General features: G+C 37.2%; 1 protein-coding gene and 1 long non-coding RNA gene across 2 annotated transcripts; both read left to right on the top strand.

The window, feature by feature from the left end:
• Positions 1-319: 319 nt before the first annotated feature.
• On the top strand, positions 320-2,970 carry LOC148860948 (uncharacterized). Its single transcript, XR_016112382.1, has 2 exons — positions 320-471; positions 2,560-2,970. It is a non-coding gene; the product is annotated as an uncharacterized LOC148860948 (long non-coding RNA).
• A 3,676-nt stretch (positions 2,971-6,646) lies between these two features.
• Positions 6,647-7,401, top strand: LOC148860947 (uncharacterized). Its single transcript, XM_088982651.1, has 2 exons — positions 6,647-6,878; positions 6,970-7,401. Exons 1-2 carry the CDS (start codon positions 6,791-6,793, stop codon positions 7,092-7,094), a joined length of 213 nt encoding a protein of 70 aa, XP_088838777.1. The 5' UTR covers positions 6,647-6,790; the 3' UTR covers positions 7,095-7,401.
• The last annotated feature ends 11,655 nt before the right edge of the window (positions 7,402-19,056 follow it).

The following is a 19,056-nucleotide window of genomic DNA, read 5'->3' as shown; positions in this document are numbered from 1 at the left end:
TTTTCAATGCGATGTGTTGTAGATAGACATAGATAGAGTTCTTATGGGTAAGAATTCCAGAGTCCTATTGGAGAATTTATATTTACACCCCATAGAGTGCACTCCACACATACTCTACAGCAAATCCCAACCATGTAACAGAAACATCTCTCATTGACAAGTATGAGAGATGTTCCCAATTAAGAGTGTCAATGGATCGGTTCTGGGTTGAACCCGTCCAACCGAAAAGTGTTATGGACGGAACGGACAGGTCCAAATGGTTGCATGGACTCGGACTAGTCCAAATATAAATGGTCAATATATATTGCTGACTAAATTTGGGCAGAACCGTTGATGGAAAGGGGTCCAGTTCTCACTTGGAGATTTCAGAAGTTCGTTAGGGTTCCACTGCTCCCTCTGGCAACTGAACAAACAATCAGACAAGTTTTTCTCTCTGGCGATATTTTCCCAGCTCCAGCGGTACTCACGATGGTATACTCCTCTCTCTCCAGTGGTATACTCTGTCTCGCCTCTCTCTCTCTCCAGTGATACATTTCTCCCGCGTTCAAGTATTTCTTAATTTTATTATCTCCTCTCTCCTCTGTCTTTCACGTATTTTTTGTGTTGTGTTCGTTTTATTGATTCCAGTTCCCTGGACATTGAAGAGATTTTTAGTCATTCTCCATGGACATTTTCAGATGGGCTTGAATGGAAGATAAGAGTTGTTCGGTTCATTCTTGAAATAAAACAAAAAGATACTCTAGATTGGATCAAATTAAATATACAGAATATGCTCTTAGTTTAGAATTTAGATGTGTAAATGAATTGGATCAAATTGAATATTATCTAAATCTAAATTGATCTACTAATTTTCAGACAAAATGGAATTTGATTGGCACTTCAGAATTGATAGTTTTTAATTCCTCCCGCTGTTGATTAATTTAAATTAATCTGATCTTCTTCTTGTGTGGAATATTTTGTTTGTAACTTTTTTAATTTTCAAAGGATTTTATGACATATCAACAAAAGAAAATAGAAAGAAAGTGGGAATGTGAATTGCATTTAGCAATACAATGTTTCAAGTGTCATGATTCTTATTTATGAATTTGTTAATGCAGTGCATCTAGCTATTACTCTTTTGCTAAAACAATGATTAAAGTGTTTGAAATGCTACATGAAGCACTTCAGACCAGATCCTGCAGTGGTAGGTTCTTGGCTGCCCTTTCTTAAGTTGGAACTTATTTTAGACAGTACAGTCCAATCCAGTCCAGATTGAATAGTCCAATAAGACAGTGGCTTAGTTTATGTTAACTTGTTAAGAGAAGACATAAGGAGTATCTACTCTATCAAATTGTGTCCAAATAAAAGGGTATCTACTCCATCAAATTCAGCATCAGAAAAACGGTATTGTTTGGCAGATTTAACACATTTCCTCATGATGTAGTAGCATCAAATAAGTGAAAAAATGGTTTAATTTAGGTTGAAGGCTCTATTGGATTTCAGGATTTTTTTTTAATGTTGTGATGTTGGAATATTTAAACTTGGTTTTGTTGGTATGCTTGATTCAGTATGTTGTTTGAGCATGGACAAATGGTACTTGGCATTATCAGTATGCTTGATGTGATGCTTATTGGTGACTAAAACTTGAAGTTGGATTAAATTAGTATGATAGTGAAGTATAGTACAACAAATAAATCAAGCCATGTTGTAGGATTTGTATATTACTAAAACTCATTAACATAGGACCCAATCTGTACATAATAAACAATAATTCCTAGGTCCATATGAGGAAATTTTTAATGAGAAAAAAAACATAGTGACCCTTGACTTTCTTGAAGTTGAGGAAATAGTGCAAGCTATAAAAAAGGACAACCATGGGAGAGTTCGAGTCTGCAGTGAAATGGAGGAAGGAAGCAAAGATTGAGGCCAAAATCTTTTTGCTCAAAGAAACCGGCCAGTAGTAGAGGAAAAGATTCTTTGCTCAAGAAAATCTTTTTCCCAATATACTTTTTGTTTAAATTCAAAATGCCAAGGTGATCTCTTTTTTATTTAATGGGTGGAATTCGTGTTTTCATTGGGGGTTGGAAGATAATGATGTTACCGATTGCAAAAAAAGACATGATTTTTCTAATTTGTGGCCTTTGTGCCAACTGATTCTATGACAATTTGAAGTTGTCGATAGAATAATTTAGGTGTCGAAGTTTCTTATCAGATTAGTCAGATTTTCCACTTTGGTGATCAATACCATTCACAACACAAATATTCTCTTACAGCAAGAAATGAAGAACAATCAACATGGGTCTTAAGTATTTGACAATTTTGGTACCAGATTTGGACTCAGCCCTGAATTTGTATCACTTTATTTTGAAGGGTACATGGCCTTATGGTTCAATGAATGCACATGGTGTCTTTCAATTCTCTATATTATCCATTTTTTTGTCTAATATCACCTACTGGAGATCCAACAGTAGTTGAAAATTTTATTTATAACTGGGTCATTGACTCATTGTTCATTCATTCATTCATTTGATCTTATGCTTGCACTCTACTATTGTCTAATGTTTGCTCTCTGTTGTTTAGATCAATCTTCATTTGCAACAAAGGCCAAGGGGTTTGTCTGATACTTCAATAAGTCGTTCAGTTCAGCCAGTTCAGCTTTTCCCATTTAATTCAGCATTACTAGCAGTTATTTTCTTACGAATGTGGGGCGGCGCGCATGTGAGGTGCAAATCTGAACTCCTTAGTGGATAGTAATTTTCACAATCAACCTCGTCCATCCATGCGGCATAAATAGATTGGTTTGTTTAGAGATGAAGCCCAACTTTCTAAACAGCAAAAATACTGCTAGTAAAAACCACTACTACTGCGGACTGCGGATATCAATTGCGAGTTGGAAAGAATCATAAAGTTGAGCTGGTCCTTGTCTTAAAAAAAAAATACATCCAGCTTTATTGATATCCTTAATATATTTTTGATAAATAATTGGTTTACTTATGTTAAGAATAAAAATTAAAGTCTGCCCATTAGTAGGGGTGTCAATTGGACTGGATTTGGTCCAATCCGATCCAGTCTAATGTGAGTCCATTATGAATGGATCAGGTTCAATCCAATCCAATGAATGTTTTGGATCAATTTGGCTCAGTCCAATTCAATGTTTGGACCATCCAATCTGTTCAAATTCATTTTGATTTAGATTAGTTTCAACCCAAATTCGGTCTATTGACACATTCTTATCTTATATAAATGAACCAGATATTAGCATAATCCAACCTAATTCAATATAAATTTGTTACAAAGGGATCAGGTCCAATTCAATCTAATAAATATTTTGTACCAGATTAATCTAATCCAATATAATTTATTGGTCCATCGAATCCGTCTAAATTGATTTTGGACTAAATGCGGTACAATCCAAGACCGGTCCATTTACACCCTTACCCATCATTAGGATGGTTATATTATTCAGAGAAAGTATTAGTTACAATATGGTAATATGGAAAAAACCCAGTTGGTTGTGGATATATATAAACTATATGGTAATTTGACAAAACTATATTTTGTCCCTATGTGATGGAAGGGGTCTTGATTGTCCAGAAGTGGGCTCCACATGCAAGAGATAGATAGTGTGGTGAACTTATGTAATTGACATTTGACAGGAATGATCACATGGCTTCAAGGGTAGAGTCCCCAACTCGTATCCTTTGGGCCAAGTGGCCCAAGTTGCATCCCTCCTTGCCATTTCTTCCTTAATCCTTATCCAAACTCCCCAAGTAAATTGGGGTCACCCTGTTTTCCAGTTTCGACCTTCCACGTTCCAGCACCCACTTTATGAAAGCCGAAAGGCCATTGTTCCAACTTCCATGTGGTCGTGGGTTGGGTGGGCCTTGGAAATTAGTGTAATGGGCCCAAAATCAAGTTGTCCGACACGTACAAATCGGTACAAAGGATGGAGTACGGCTTACGGGTGGTAAAATTGTAGGGACCCAATCTTTGGACTTTGGAGACACTGAGCACATTGTGAGACTGTGCTGAGGAGGATTGAATATTGATTGATGATGATGGACGTATCAAACGTTAAATTATTGGTTGGTTCCCTCTTCATTTCTTTCCTCCTCCTAAAGACGATAGCAGTATAGCGGCAAAGCAAGTACTGGGCTTAACACGCAACGACTCATGTTCTCCATCTCGGACCTAGCCCCAAGGCTCCTTGTCGGTGTGTTTCTCACGAATCCAAGACAAGATATAGACGTATTGATTATGGGCTTTGGAGCCCGAGGTCTGTCAAGATAATAAAAATTGTGGTAAAATCTGTTTTGCCTATATTCCCTTATTTCTTTCTTTGGGGGTTCATTTAAGTAACAGATAATGAGATAAATAAATGATTAGATTTGTGGAAAGAAGCAAAGGATTGAAGTTAGAGCCAACAGTTTGAGTAGTAGTTAATCAAGGTTATTTTGACCATTAAGAAGATGGACAATTTTGTTTAATATATGATTAAGGGAGGCTGAACCCAGTTCTTGCCTTGATTATTAATATAAATAAATCATACCCATCTAAATTAAGTAAAATCAGGTGGAAAAGAACTTTAGAAGACAAAGTCACAAAGAGGGGCTGTACTTTGTGTAATACCGCTTACAGAGCCGATGTTAAAGGAATCATGCCCTCCGACTTCAAGTAATTAAAAATGGATGTTGATTGTTGACCGCCTGATTTATACATATATTTTTATAAAATATAATAAATTCAGGGGCATTTTCCCATACTGTACAGATTCGTTCAAGATTCCTTTTGTATGTCGGGCGATTAACAAAATCCACACTCAGAGGTGGGGTGTGGAGTGTTTCCCCCGCGCATCATGGATTTATCACTTTTCATTACTTGCTCTCTCTACGCGATGGGGCCGAGAATCAATATTTGATACAATAACTGCATCCAATTTATACGCTACCTGCATCTAACTTTAAGCTATATCTTCTTTATTCTATTTTTTAAAATAGTTACATGAAATGAATGAATAAACAAATAATGTGTATCAAAATATCTGTATTGATTTGTCATGAGTGGCAGGGTCCGGGGTGGTCGGCAATGTGTCGGATGGGCCGGAGTACGGTTCATGGGCCTCCCCAATTCCCAAATCCCAGTAAAAGGAATTAATATCCACCCCAAGCTCAACCATTATCTGATTATCCTTCCCGAACCGACCATGGGATGGGACGGATTAGACCGCTCAAAGGATAAAACAATCAAAGATTCAAGGCCCGCTTGGTTCATGGGATTAGGGGTTTAAAATCGGAATTGAAAGGGATCATTCCTAGAATGATATTTCCCCATCTAAGGAATAGTAATTTCTTCTCGTCCTGTGGAAATGAAATCTTATTCCAATTGATTCTAATTCCAATTCTAAATTTTATTTGAATCAAAATAAATTATGGAAATAAATCATTCCAATTCCAATTTCAATACTGATTACGAACCAAACGGACCCTAAAAAGATAGGGCTGGGCTGATGGCCTCTACCTATGGGGTGTGAGCAGTGGGACACACAGTTAGGGGTGGATTCGAGCCGAGTCGAGCTGAATATCTACCTATTCGAGCTCGGCTCGGTCATAAATTATCAGGCTCGAGCTTGGTTCGAACTAGTGACTTGAGCTTGAGTTCGGCTTGAGTCAAAAGTTTGGAGGTTCGAGCTCGGCTGCCTCTAATTGTAGGTCTCCTTAGCAACCAAGGTGTTGAGCCAAGCTGCCAGGCTGAGGTCTCCCTCAATCGAGGTGTTGAGCTAAGCTGCCAAACTGAGGTCTCCCTTAACTGATGAGGTGTCGAATCGAGGTCTCCCTTAGTTTAAGAGGTACTGAGTTGAGGTCTCCCTAGTTGCCAAGGTGTCAAACCGAGGTCTCTCTTAGTAGCCGAGGTCTCATTCAGTAGTCGAGCTGAGGTGACACCTTATGTATATGTACTCGACTAGGCTCACAAGCCTTACGAGCCATATTATATTAAGCTTGAGCTCAACTCGGTTAACAAACGAGTCTATATATTAGGCTCGAATTTGACTCGAAGCTCAATTTAAACCAGGCCAAACTGAATTCGAACTTGTAAACAGCTCGGTTCATAGCTACCCCTACACACGGTATATATTTGAGGACATCTATGTTGGTCCAACAGTTTATTGATGTATGTGGGTGTGTGGGTGTGTGAGATGTATTATTGGTCGGCAAAGGGCAACCACCCCAACATTGACATTTGACAGCCTCGCCCAATTATTTTGAATCCCTGAATACAACCAACTTTGGTTCCTTTCCATGATAAAAAGGATTTCCTCACATGTTTCGGCTTTCTTGTATGTAGGGAAAGGATCCTTTTGTAACAAAATAAGATTTATTTTATTTTTATTTCACTTGATGACTTGATGTATAATGTATACTGTGTTGCCTCACGACCCACACATTAATTCATTTCTGATTTCTTTCTATAAGAAAAAGAAAAATAAAAAAAAAGTTAGGCACCTCATATCCAGGATGCAGAAGAAGGGTGGGGTGGGGACTGGAGAATGGGATTAGTGACTTTGGTTTAGGGATGGGTGGACCATGTGCTCAAGCAATCAGACTGAGGACGAAGAAATTTTAAAAAAGAAAAGGTTGTCTTATCCCTCAGGCCCATCTCACGGATCGTGCCTCCTCTTTATCCTGCAAACCCATTTTTATACCTTTTCTTTCTTTCCATCTCCCTTATATATATCCTTAAGGATTGAATCACCTTTGTTCAGTTCTACTTTCTGATTTTCCTTCCAAACCCCAACTCCAACAGCAAAACAAGAATGGCTTCTTGGGTTCGCACCATTACATCCCCCTTCAGAAAAGCTCGTACCTTCTTCAACAGCCCGAGGGATAAGAAATCTCAGCCAGGTATTATTCAATTTTATCTTCATCTTCATGTCTTAATTCGTTCATCTTCATCTTCGTCTTGGTTTCTTATTGGAATTATTGGTCCTTGCAGAGAATGAGTCTCGTACCATGGATTTACATGGTGAGGTGATGGCATGCGCTTATGAGGATGTTCAGGTGATGTGGTCGATACTGGATAAGTCTAAACCCAGAGTTTGCAATATTGTGAGTTCTTGAGGGTCGATGGTCGATTTTATACTTAATTTGTAGATAAATCAGGTGTGATGTGTGCAGATGATTCAGAAATTAAAGCAACAAGGATCATCTAAGTCCTACAATAAGGGTAAGGGGAGGTGGGTTTGGGGGTGTGTGAAGATGAGTTGTGGTGAAAACTAGAAAAGGCACTGTTTTATTTATATGCGATGGATGCCTTTTGTTTTTCTTGCTTTCCTGTTTGTAATTGTTAGTTCAGATAGGGAATCCCCATGGTTAATTAAGGAGAATCATGGCGAGATTTAATGAAAACTTTTTGCGAGTTTGTTTATTTCTTCCTCCTCCCCATCTTCTTCTTCTTCTTCTTCCCACATGGCCACGAAAAAAACCAATTAAATTTCCCAAGGATTGATATTCAGAAATCACGGTTGAATAATATGTGAGGATGAGGGAGACCAAGATTAATTTTTCTTTCGGTTTGGTTCATTCAAATCCAAAAGCACTAAAAAGTACAACTGAAACAACCGACCTGAGCTAAGTTTTAATCAATCCCAAAAGAAAAGAGAGGCTAATAAATGGAGAAGCCCTATCATCCAGGTGGGCAGTGAAAAAGTGTCATAAGAATATAAGACGATGGGGCATCTATGTTGTATGATTAACTTGCAAACGTTACAATTTTTGTTCCTTTTAAGGAAAATCAATGTTAACAAAGGATTGGTACTGCAAATATTTAACATCAACAGATGAGCTCTAATTTGGGCCGTTGGGACTTTTTATTTTTTTTGAATCCACAATGATGCCATATCAAAAATACTTTTTTTTTTGTTCTCGACAAACCGAAGAAACTTTCATTACTTAGAGAGGTTACAAAGCTCCTCTGGGGAAGGATGAGTTCCAAAAAGTGAACCTTTTCCTCCCATTTCATCATCTACCCTCCTCTGTGTGCATATTACAATGTTTTGTCCATCTGTACATATCACTAACTTACTCGATCAACTGGCATCATAAAATTGGTAACGAATTAGGTGGGTTTTTTTTTTTTTTTTATCAAAATTCATGGGAATCTTGATTGGTGAGAGCCCCCTTCGGGTATCATGTCTTTCCGGAATTGTAGTTTCTTTCATTTTTCTGATAAAAACTAATTGGTAAATTTTTCCGCTACTTGTAGTAGAAATTTGGGATCAAATACCACTTGCACCAGAGTTGGAGGTTTAGGTAAGAATTAGTTTAAGCTATTGAGTTGGCTGTATGAACCAATAATAATATTTTATATTAGTAATAAATTCATAAACCCTACTGAAAAAGATGCCACTCCCATATATTTTATTACTAACGTGAAACGTTATCATTGGTTTAACAGACAGTTGAACAGCCATGGCGTTCAGCTAAGAATGGGCTACCCTGCTGTGCAGCCCCATGGAACGAAGGAGGAGTGGTGACTGGTGAGTTCCAATGCAATCAGACTAGAGAATCTGGAGAGCAGCACAAAGTTCACAAACACATAGGGTCTCAGTACAAAAATATTTGTCCAACTGGCTGATCCAAAACATGGTCACGAGTATCAGCTGCCTAGTGTGCAGCACCAAGATCCAAGACTCAACCGTAAATCCCAAGCAAAACATATTATATTTCCGAATTTTCTCAGTAATTGAGCGTTGAAAGTTGAACCCTCCCTACCTCATTCCGTGTAGCTATAATCCGTATTTTGACACATTATCTTCAGATCAGAGCTATCAATGGTTCGAGTCTGGTTTGGGATAAAGCGTATCAGCAGGGACAAAACTAGGATTTGTCATTAAAGGGGGTAAAAGGTAATAAACATAGGTAGAGATCAAAATCTAAAAGAGATTAAAATGGGCATTATGATGGTTTTTAAGGTATGGGGGAGGTTAAGGGTGTCATGGACCGGTTTTAAATTGGACCCATCCAGTCCAAAACCAATTTAGACGGATTGGACGGACCAACAAGATATTTTGGATTGGATCAATCCGGTCTAAAATATTTATCAGATTGGATTGGACCTGGTTGTCCGTAACAAATTCATATTGGATTAGGTTGAATTAAGTCAATATCGAGTCCATTAATGTAAGATAAGAATATATGTATCAATGGATCAGGTTTGAGTTGAAATTAATCTAAATCAAAATGAATCTGAACAGATTGGATGGTCCAGACATTGAATTGGATCAGTCCACATTGGTCCAAAACATTCATTGGATTAGATTGGACCTGATCCATTTATAAAGGACTCACATTAGATTGAATTAGATTTGACCAAATCCAGTCTAATTGACACCCCTGGAGAGAAGTATGACTCCCCTTGTGACCCCATAATAAAAATTACAAAAAAAAAAATTTAAATATTATTATTATTATTATTATTATTATTATATAATTGATTCGGGTCAAAATCAATTTGGATTTTGGAACAGGATTGACATAAATTGGTTCGGTTCTGTCGGATAAACCCGACGAAGTTGGCAGGTCTAATAATCTAAGATAATTTTGGGTGCAACTGGGCTGAGTTAGTCTAAAATGTTGATGGCCCACGTGAGCCCACACTGAAGTAATAATATTACAAACCACAATTATTAAGTTGCATTATGAAATTTGATAATGATTACAAGAGCACTTGATTCTTATATGTTCCATCTACCCACCGCCTGTTACGGAGCGGTACAGACTGTACCGACCACATAACATAGACGGTGGAGACGTGTGTAAGAGCTTAGCTTTCTTACATGAATCATATGGCCTTCTATGTCTTCAAGTCCTACATCCGTATGAAACATGTTCTTGCTTCATTTTTGTCATTTAAGGACTTTATCCTCAAATTCCAATCAATGATTTATCCGTCGTGTGAAAACATGATTCTTGAGTCATGATAAAGCACAATGGCAGAAAAAGAAATCCCATAAGCCGACCGACCCAGTAATTGGGATTAAAAAATGCTCTTGTCAATCTGTATGTTCACGTAGTTAAAAGAATATGATCATCCGTTCAATGTAAGGCAAGGATCTTATTACCCACCCCAATTGAGTACTTCAAACCCCTGGAGATCCATATCCATTACGCAGTGGAATAAAATTCTATTATGGATATTGATGGCTCGTTTCATGGCTGAACTTGGAGTGATCACGCATTATTGGAAATGATTGTTGGGAATTGGAGTGATCACCCATTGGAGGAGAAGCTGTGAGGTATGCTTAAAGATATTGTTTTTAAAATATTATTTGTTTTATTGAGTTTTTTATTGGGTTATAGGCAAATTCGTTTCTAAGTAACAAAACAGCATTTGGCAAGAATCTATAACTAGCAAAATTGAAGAGTCTTCGAAGAAACCTTCTGTGAGATAGTAGCAAATCGAATTGAAAGAAACAAGAGTGATTTCTGAAAAGTCTGTGTGTTTATTTGCTTAATTCATGCTCCTTAAATAATTCCTGAAAGTCATGGAGGAAGGTGTTGGTTCAGAAAAAGCTCATTAAAAAGTAGTTAGCAGCTAATATCTGTTAACTTTGAATAGTGCATCTTCATCACACTCAATCGAATCATGACTATTGAAACATCAACGATCAACCTTTTACCAAAAGTCAAAGCTACTCTTTGCGCTTGCACGAAGTGCACCTCTAAAGCACCTCATTGTGCCGCACACACATGTGTGCATACATTGCACAGTAGTCGACCTCCATACAATACTCTTATATTTCTAAGGATTGTAAATAAGCTCCTATTTAAAAACTTAAAACAAGTTTGAGAATTTTCCAATGTGGAATAAGTTGAAAATTGGTTTTAATATGAGAAAAATTAATTTCCAAGATATGTGTGCAGGTGTGTGTTTTTCTTTCATGTAATTAATCAATCAAACCCCATTGGATTTAATCTCTAATGAGATTAAAATCTAACAATCCCCTCACTTTGATTAATTACATAGGTTTCTCTCAATCCAAACTATAATGACATAGTTATGCATACAAAATGTGTATTATAACTTAAACCTTTTATTAGTATAGATATCTCAGAGTCTTGTCAAAGTTATTAGTGGTAAGACATTAAATCAATTACTCTTAAGACAGACTGGAGATACCTATGCACATAAAAATGTCTTGTCTCTACAAGAGTTTAAAATTTTTCTCATCACTATTATGATCATGTGCCTCTTTCCTAGTTTCATGAACAATCCTGAGAGCAAATCCAATCCCTCATGAGAAGCAGTATCATTTCTATGTTTACATAAGTGAAATTCCAATATGTGTTCCGTTACTTAACACATCTCAGAACTTCATTAAGCAATTAACTTAACCTTCATCATAACGAACAACGTTGTTTATGTTGCGATGGAAATCTCATTCTCAATGCTAACGGTCACATCATAGTAATTTATTATTACTCATTAAACCCAATACTAATATTTTTCAATTTAGGTCGGGTTATCATTAATGGTGACTAAGGGTTTTAATCCCATTTCTTTAGTTGTCATTCTTACGAGTTCTTTAGGCAAACCATTGATAAGAGGATCAGCCAAGCTTTTACTTGATCTCACATAAGTTATAGTGATGACTCCATCTTGAATCAGTTTCCTAACAAATTCATGTCTCAGACTTATACGCCTGGACTTACCATTGTAGATACCATTATAGGCTCTCGATTGAGTTGATTTACTATCAAAGTAAATAGAAATTGGAGGCTTAGGAATAAGCCAAAGTTTTATATCCAATAATAAATTCTGAATTTATTCAACCTCTTTTTCTAGCAACCGCCAAAGCTATGAATTTGGATTCCATGGTTAAATGAGATATACAAATTTGCTTCTTGGGTGCCCAAGAGATCTCACCCCCACCAAGGATGAAAATTTATCTAGAAGTGAACTTGTTATCTCCACTACTGGTAATCCAACTCACATCAGTGTACCCTTCTAGTACAGCTGGATAATTGCAGTAGAATAAGCCAAGTTCTAATGTCCTTTTGAGGTACCCAAGAACTCTGTTAATTGCCTTCCAATACTCTACACTGAGATTACTTATAAACTGACTAAGTTTACTTACTACAACAACAATATCAGGTCTACTACAAAGCATAACATACATCAGACTTCCCATTGCACTAGCATACTCAAGTTGTGTAATTGCTCTACTAGAATTTTCCACTAGTTTTATACTAGAGTTATATGGTGTGCTATATTCTTTAAATCCTAAATGCTTAAATTTCTCAAGTATTCTCTCGATATAATGTAATTGGCTTAATGCATAACCCCTATTATACTTTTTAACTTTTATTCTTAAAATGGTATCTATTTCTTCTAAATCTTTCATCTTGAAGAGAGAGGATAACTAGTTTTTTGTTTCATTAGTATCAACCATATTAGTACCTATAATAAGCATGTCATCAACATAAAGACATACAATCACACCATAATTTTCAATAAACTTTGAGTAAATGCATCTATCAACACTACTGTGCTTAAAATCAAAAGATAGAATACAAGAATCAAATTTCTTATGCCATTGTTTGGGTGCTTGTTTTAAACTATACAGTGATTTAATTAGTTTACTTTCTATACCATTCCAAGTTTGCTAATCCACCAAATACAACCTAAAGAATATCAAACCAGGTTGGCAATTAGGTATTTATGGTTATAGACTTTAGTTTAGACAAAATCTTCCCATAAATAAGGGTTTATAGCAGATAAGATAAACGCAACTTTTTGTCTTCAATATCAATAAAAAATAATATTTTTATAAAATAATTAAAATAAAATAAATTAAAAAATATATATCAAAAAAAAAAATCGTACTGTTCATTTTGAGCTTTAAAGCTCAGTGACAAGGGCTAACACAACAAATACGGGGCATTCTCCTCCCGTATTTGACCAGCCCGCGTTGGCTTCATTCTCTGTAAACCCAGCACTTAGGCTGTCGTCTCCAGACGCCAAACCGGTGTTGCCTGCGTTTCTACCACTGCCTCCTCTGTTACTATCACCCAGCAACAAACGAACCTGCTCTTTGTGTGGCGTTTAAACCGACTCACCCAGCACGGCATTCTCCTCCCGTGTGGCGTTTGAAACGCGCCACACAAATTTGGCATTTGAAACGCAGTCGGCATTCTCCTGTTCTTTGTGTGGCGTTTATTCCCCGGCAATGGCCGCGTTTCCTATCGATCAGACGGCATAGATAGAAAAAGGAACAAACAGACCTGCTCTTTGGGCTTGTCCACCCCGACCATGGCCGAGTCGGCAATGTTTGAGACGGTATCCTTCATGGCCTGCATTTTCGTTCGCTTTCACTGTCGGGACACGTTGATCCATTGAAATACTGGCATGAATACTGTTTGGGGAAGATGGGGTCACTATAACTTTGGAGGAGAAGCTCTGAGGCGCGTCTGAAGACACTGCCTTTAGAACGTTATTTGCCCCCATTCAGTTTTACTAAGTTTGTTGTTGGGTTACAGGCAAATTCATTCCCAGGATACAACAGAGCCTTGGGCGAGAATCTACAACCAGCAAAGTTGAAGAGTCTCCAAAGAAACCTTCTGTGAGACTGTAGCAGACCGGACTGAGAAAGAGAGGGATAGTGAATTTCGAAATTGTGTGTTTTGGAATCTGATTCATGCTCCTTAAATAATTTGTGAGGATGTATGAGGAAAAGGTAGGTGCTAGTTTAGAGAAGGCACCTTGAACAGTCACAATTTCAACCATTGTGACTGTTTAAAAAGTTGTTAACAGTTGGTGACTGTTAACTTTGAATTGTACCTCTTGATCACACCTGATCGAATCGTGATTAACAATCAACGGTCATCAACGCACCAAAACCAAAGCCGCCCACCGCGAGCCACGCAGGTGCATGCGAAATGCGAGCAAAGTGCGCCTCTAAAGCGCCTCATTGTGCCACACATGCGTGCGCGCACGTTGCGTGGTATCGAATCCCCATACTCTCTTCTACTAATTCTAAGGAGTGCAAATCAGCTCCTATTGAAATATTGAAAACAAACCTTGTAATTATCCAATGTGGGACAAGTTCAAAATTTGTTTTTTTTTTTTTGTAAGAGAAAAACTGATTTTCCAACCAAGTGTGCATGTGCAATTTCTCATGTAATTGACCAATCAAACCCATTGGATTTAATCTCTTATGAGATTAAAATCCAACAATCCCCCACATTGATTGATCAATTGCATAGTTCTCTCTCAATCCAAACTACTATGACACAGTTTCGCATACAAAATGTGTTTATCAACTTAAACATCTTGTTAGTATAGTTATCTCAGATCCTTGTCAAAGTTATTGGTGGTTAGACCTTAAACCAACTACTCTCAAGACAGACCGGAGACACCTATACACATAAAAATGTTTAGTCTCTACAAGAGTTTCAAATTTTGCTCAGTACTGTTATGGCCATGTGCTTCTTTCCTGGTTTCATGAACAATCCCGAGAGCAAACCCAAACCCTCATGAGAAGCAGCACCACTTCTATGTTCACATAGGTGAAGTTCCACTATGTGCTCCGTTATTTGACACATTTCAGAACTTCATTAAGAGTTTATCTCAACCTCTCATCATAACGGACAACACTGTTTATGTTGTGATGGGAAATTTCTCAATGTCAGTACTAACAGTCACATTGCTGTAACTTGTTGTTACCCATTAAACCCAATACCGATGGCTTTTCAGTTCAGGTTGAGTTACCATTACAGGTGACTAAGTAAATGGTTTTAATCCCTTCTCTTTGGTTGTCATTCTTACCAATTCTCTGGTTAAACCCTTGGTAAGAGGATCAGCCAAGTTTTTACTTGACCTCACATAAGTTATAGTAATGACTTCATCGTGAATCAGTTGCCTAACAAATTCATGTCTCAGACTTATATGTCTGGACTTACCATTGTAGGTACCACTGTAGGCCCTTGACAGAGTTGCCTCACTATCACAGTAAATGGAAATTGGAGGCATAGGACTAGGCTAAAGTTTTATATCCAATAATAAATTCCTAATCCATTCAGCCTCTTTTCCAGCAGTCGCTAAGGCTATGAATTCGGATTTCATGGTCGAGTGAGATATACAAGTTTGTCTCTTGGATGCCCAAGAGATCGCACCCCCACCAAGGACAAAAATCCATCTAAATGTGGACTTGTTATCTCCATTACCGGTAATCCAACTTGCATCAGTGTACCCTTCTAGTACAACTGGATAATAACAATAAAACAAACAAACTGAATTTACTTACTACAAATGCAATATCAGGTCTGGTACAAAGCATAACATACATTAAGCTCCCTACTGCACTAGCATACTCAAGTTGTGCAATTGTTCTACCAGTATTTTCTACTAGCTTTATACTAGAATCATATGGCGTGCTATATTCTTTAAACCCTAAATGCTTAAATTTCTCAAGTACTTTTTCAATATAATGTGATTGGCTTAATACATAACCCCTACTATGCTTTTTAACTTTTATTCCCAAGATGGTATCTACTTCTCCTAAATCTTTCATCTTGAAAACAGAGGATAAGTAGTTTTTAGTTTCATTTATGCCAACCATATTTGTACACACAATAAGCATATCATCCACATAAAGACACACGATTACTCCATAATTTTTAGTGAATTTTAAGTAGATGCATCTATCAGCACTATTTTGTTTAAAACCAAAAGCTAGAATGCAAGAATCAAATTTCCCATGCCACTGTTTAGGTGCTTGTTTTCATCCATATAATGATTTAACCAGTTTACAGACTTTATTCTCGTTTTCAAGAAGAACAAATCCTTCTGGTTGTTCCATGTAAACCTCTTCATTTAAATCACCATTTAAGAAAGCAGTTTTAACATCAATTTGGTGAACAGATAAGCGATAAATGGATGCTAATGCTATAAGTGTTCTAATAGAAGTTGTTCTAGCCATTGGTGAATAGGTGTCAAAGTAATCAATTCCTTCATTTTGACTAAATCCTTTGGCTACCAATCTAGCCTTAAAAGTTTGCACAGTTCCATCAGTGTTGTATTTTCTTCTAAACACCCATTTACATTTTATTGGTTTTGATCCTGGAGGCAGATCTACTAGTACCCATGTGTTATTTGACATTATTGAATCCATTTCATCATTTATAGCTTACTTCCAAAATGTAGCATCTCTAGAGGTCATGGCCTCACTATAGATTTTTGGATTATTTTCAATGTTTAGGACAATGGATATTTTATTTAAAATCTTCTCTCTATTAGCCTCAACCAAAAATACAATTGACTGAGTAGAGATAAAATCTGAACCTATGTGTTTTTCCGTTCTTTGTCTTTGACTTCTTCTAAGTTCTATTGTAGGTGTTATAGTTGTGTCATTTATTCTTTCAGTCAAATTATTATCAACAGGTATTGAGATCTGAGTTTCTCTGTCATTTTCTGTGGATTTATTTTCTGCAGGTTTAGAACATAGTTTATTTTCAAAGAATTGAACATCTCTAGTTTCAATTATTATGTTAGACTCTAAGTCTAGAAGCCTATAGGCCTTGCTATGTTCTGCATATCCAACAAACATACTTTTCTTAGCTCTGATTCCTAATTTAGTTCTTTTAAGATCTGAAACTCTATAATATGCTAAGTACCCCCACACTTTTAGATATGCTAAATTAGGTTTTCTTCCTATCCATAATTCATATGGGCATTTGTTATTAACTCTGGAAATAATTCTGTTATGTAAATGGCAAGCTGTTAGGAGTGCTTCCCCCCACAGGTTCAAGGGTGCATTAGCTTTTAACAACATGCAGTTTTTCATTTCTGTAAGTGTTCTATTTTTCCTTTCAGTCAGGCCATTCTGCTGAGGGGTATAGGGAGCAGAACACTGATGTATTATTCCAAATTCTTCACAGAAAGAATTAAACTCATTTTTAAAGTATTAAGCACCCCTATCACTTCTAAGGATTTTAATTTTCTTTTCTAGTTGATTTTCAACTTCAGTCTTATATAGTTTAAACATGTCAAAGGCTTCATCCTTAGTTCTCATAAGGGTGTACCTAGAAAAGTCATCTATAAATGTTATGACGTATCTCTTGCCTCCTCTAGTTAATACACCATTGAGTTCACAGATGTCAGAATGGATTAGTTCTAAAAGTTGAAAATTTCTCTCAACACTAGGGAAATGTTTCTTAACCATTTTAGATTTTACACATATTTCACATTTTTCAGTTGATTCATTACTGTAAGTAATTATACCTAGTTTGCTCATGTTCTTTATGGATTTAAAATTCAAATGTGCTAATCTATCATGCCATAAAGAGAAAGAATATAAGCATAAACTTTTCCTTCATTAATACTTAATTTGAATATATCATTACAACCATATCCCTTTCCAACAAACATCCCATTCTTGGATATGATTAGTTTGTCAGATTCAAAGACAACTTTGAATCCCCTCTTACAAACAAGATTTACTAAGACCAAGTTCTTTCTAATGTCAGGAACATGGAGAACATTCAAGAGAGTCAGTGTCTTTCCAGAGGTGAAGTTCAACTCTACGTTGCCTCTTCTAGCAACTTTGGCACATGTTTGGTTTCCCATCTGTACCTCCTGGCCATCAGTCACTTCTTCATATGTCTTGAATAAGGACTTGTCCTTACAAACATGGACTGTGGCACCTGAATCAAACCACCATCCAGAAGACGATTCTGCCATGTTGACTTCAGTAATCATGGCCATGAGATTGTCTTCTACCATGTTTGCAGACTTGGTTCCGCCTTTCCGATGTCAACAGACTCGGGCATAATGCCCCTTCTTTCCACAAACATAGTAGGATCATTTCTTATTGTTGTTCTTTTTGAAGTTCCCATCCTTCTTCTTTACTTGTAATGCAGGGTTAGTATTCTTCGATCTGTTTTTCACAAAATTTACCTTAGATTTCAGCATACCGGTCAGGGTCTTATCCCTACTGTCTCTAATTCGAAACTCTTCTTCAATACGAAAGTGTTGCTGAATTTGCTCCAAGGTAAGTTCTTCAGCCTTGTGCAGAAGCTTCTTCCTGTAATCCTTCCAAGAGGGTGGAAGTTTGACAATGATTGCTCCCACTTGGAAAGATTCAGGAAGGATGATGTTAAAGGATCGAATTTTATTGACTATCAGCTGTAGTTCATGAACTTGCTCTAGTATAGGTTTATGGTCGTTCATGGTGAAGTCAAAATATTCTACAATAAGATACTTATTTGTACCTACTTCTTGCAGCTTGTATTTGAATTCCAGGGCCTTCTAGATTTCTTTTGGAGGTGTAAGTTCCTTGTAGAAGTTGTAGAGCCGGTCTGATAAGGCATTCAGTATGTGTCATCGGCACAGAAGTGAGTCATCTTCCCGTTTTGTTCTTTCCTTCTTTAGTTTCTCAGAGTCTTTGTTAGTGGGTTCAGGAAGTGATTGCAGATTCGGGTCCAACAGATAGTATAACTTTAGTGTGGTCAGAAAGAAGATCATCTTGTCTTGTCATCGGCTGAAATTTGCTCCATCGAACTGGTCTAGTCGAACAAGATCTTGGTTCATCATTTTGATCGAAGTCATGCTTGCTTCCGCCTCCATTGTAGAATAACATTCTAAAAATTGTTTAGGGAAGATGGGGTCATTGTAACTTTGGAGGAGAAGCTCTGAGGCGCGTCTGAAGACACTGTCTTTAGAACATTATTTGCCCCCACTTAGTTTTACTGAGTTTGTTGTTAGGTTACAGGCAAATTCGTTCCCAGGATACAAAAGATAGGTGCTGGTTTAGAGAAGTCACCTTGAACAATCACAATTTCAACCATTATGACTGTTTAAAAAGTTGTTAACAGTTGGTGACTGTTAACTTTGAATTGTGCCTCTTGATCACACCCGATCGAATCGTGATCAACGATCAACGGTCATCAACGCACCAAAACCAAAGTTGTCCACTGCGAGCCACGTGGGTGCGTGCGAGCAAAGTGCACCTCTAAAGCGCCTCATTGCACTACACACACGCATGCGCGTGTGTTGCGCGGTATCGAATCCCCATACTCTCTT

Source organism: Nelumbo lutea, chromosome 4, assembly GCF_056320005.1.
Source record: "Nelumbo lutea isolate HS-2025 chromosome 4, American lotus-T2T, whole genome shotgun sequence".
NCBI lineage: Eukaryota > Viridiplantae > Streptophyta > Magnoliopsida > Proteales > Nelumbonaceae > Nelumbo > Nelumbo lutea.
Note: the sequence above shows the minus strand (reverse complement) of the source record. Positions and strands in the feature narration are given on the sequence as shown.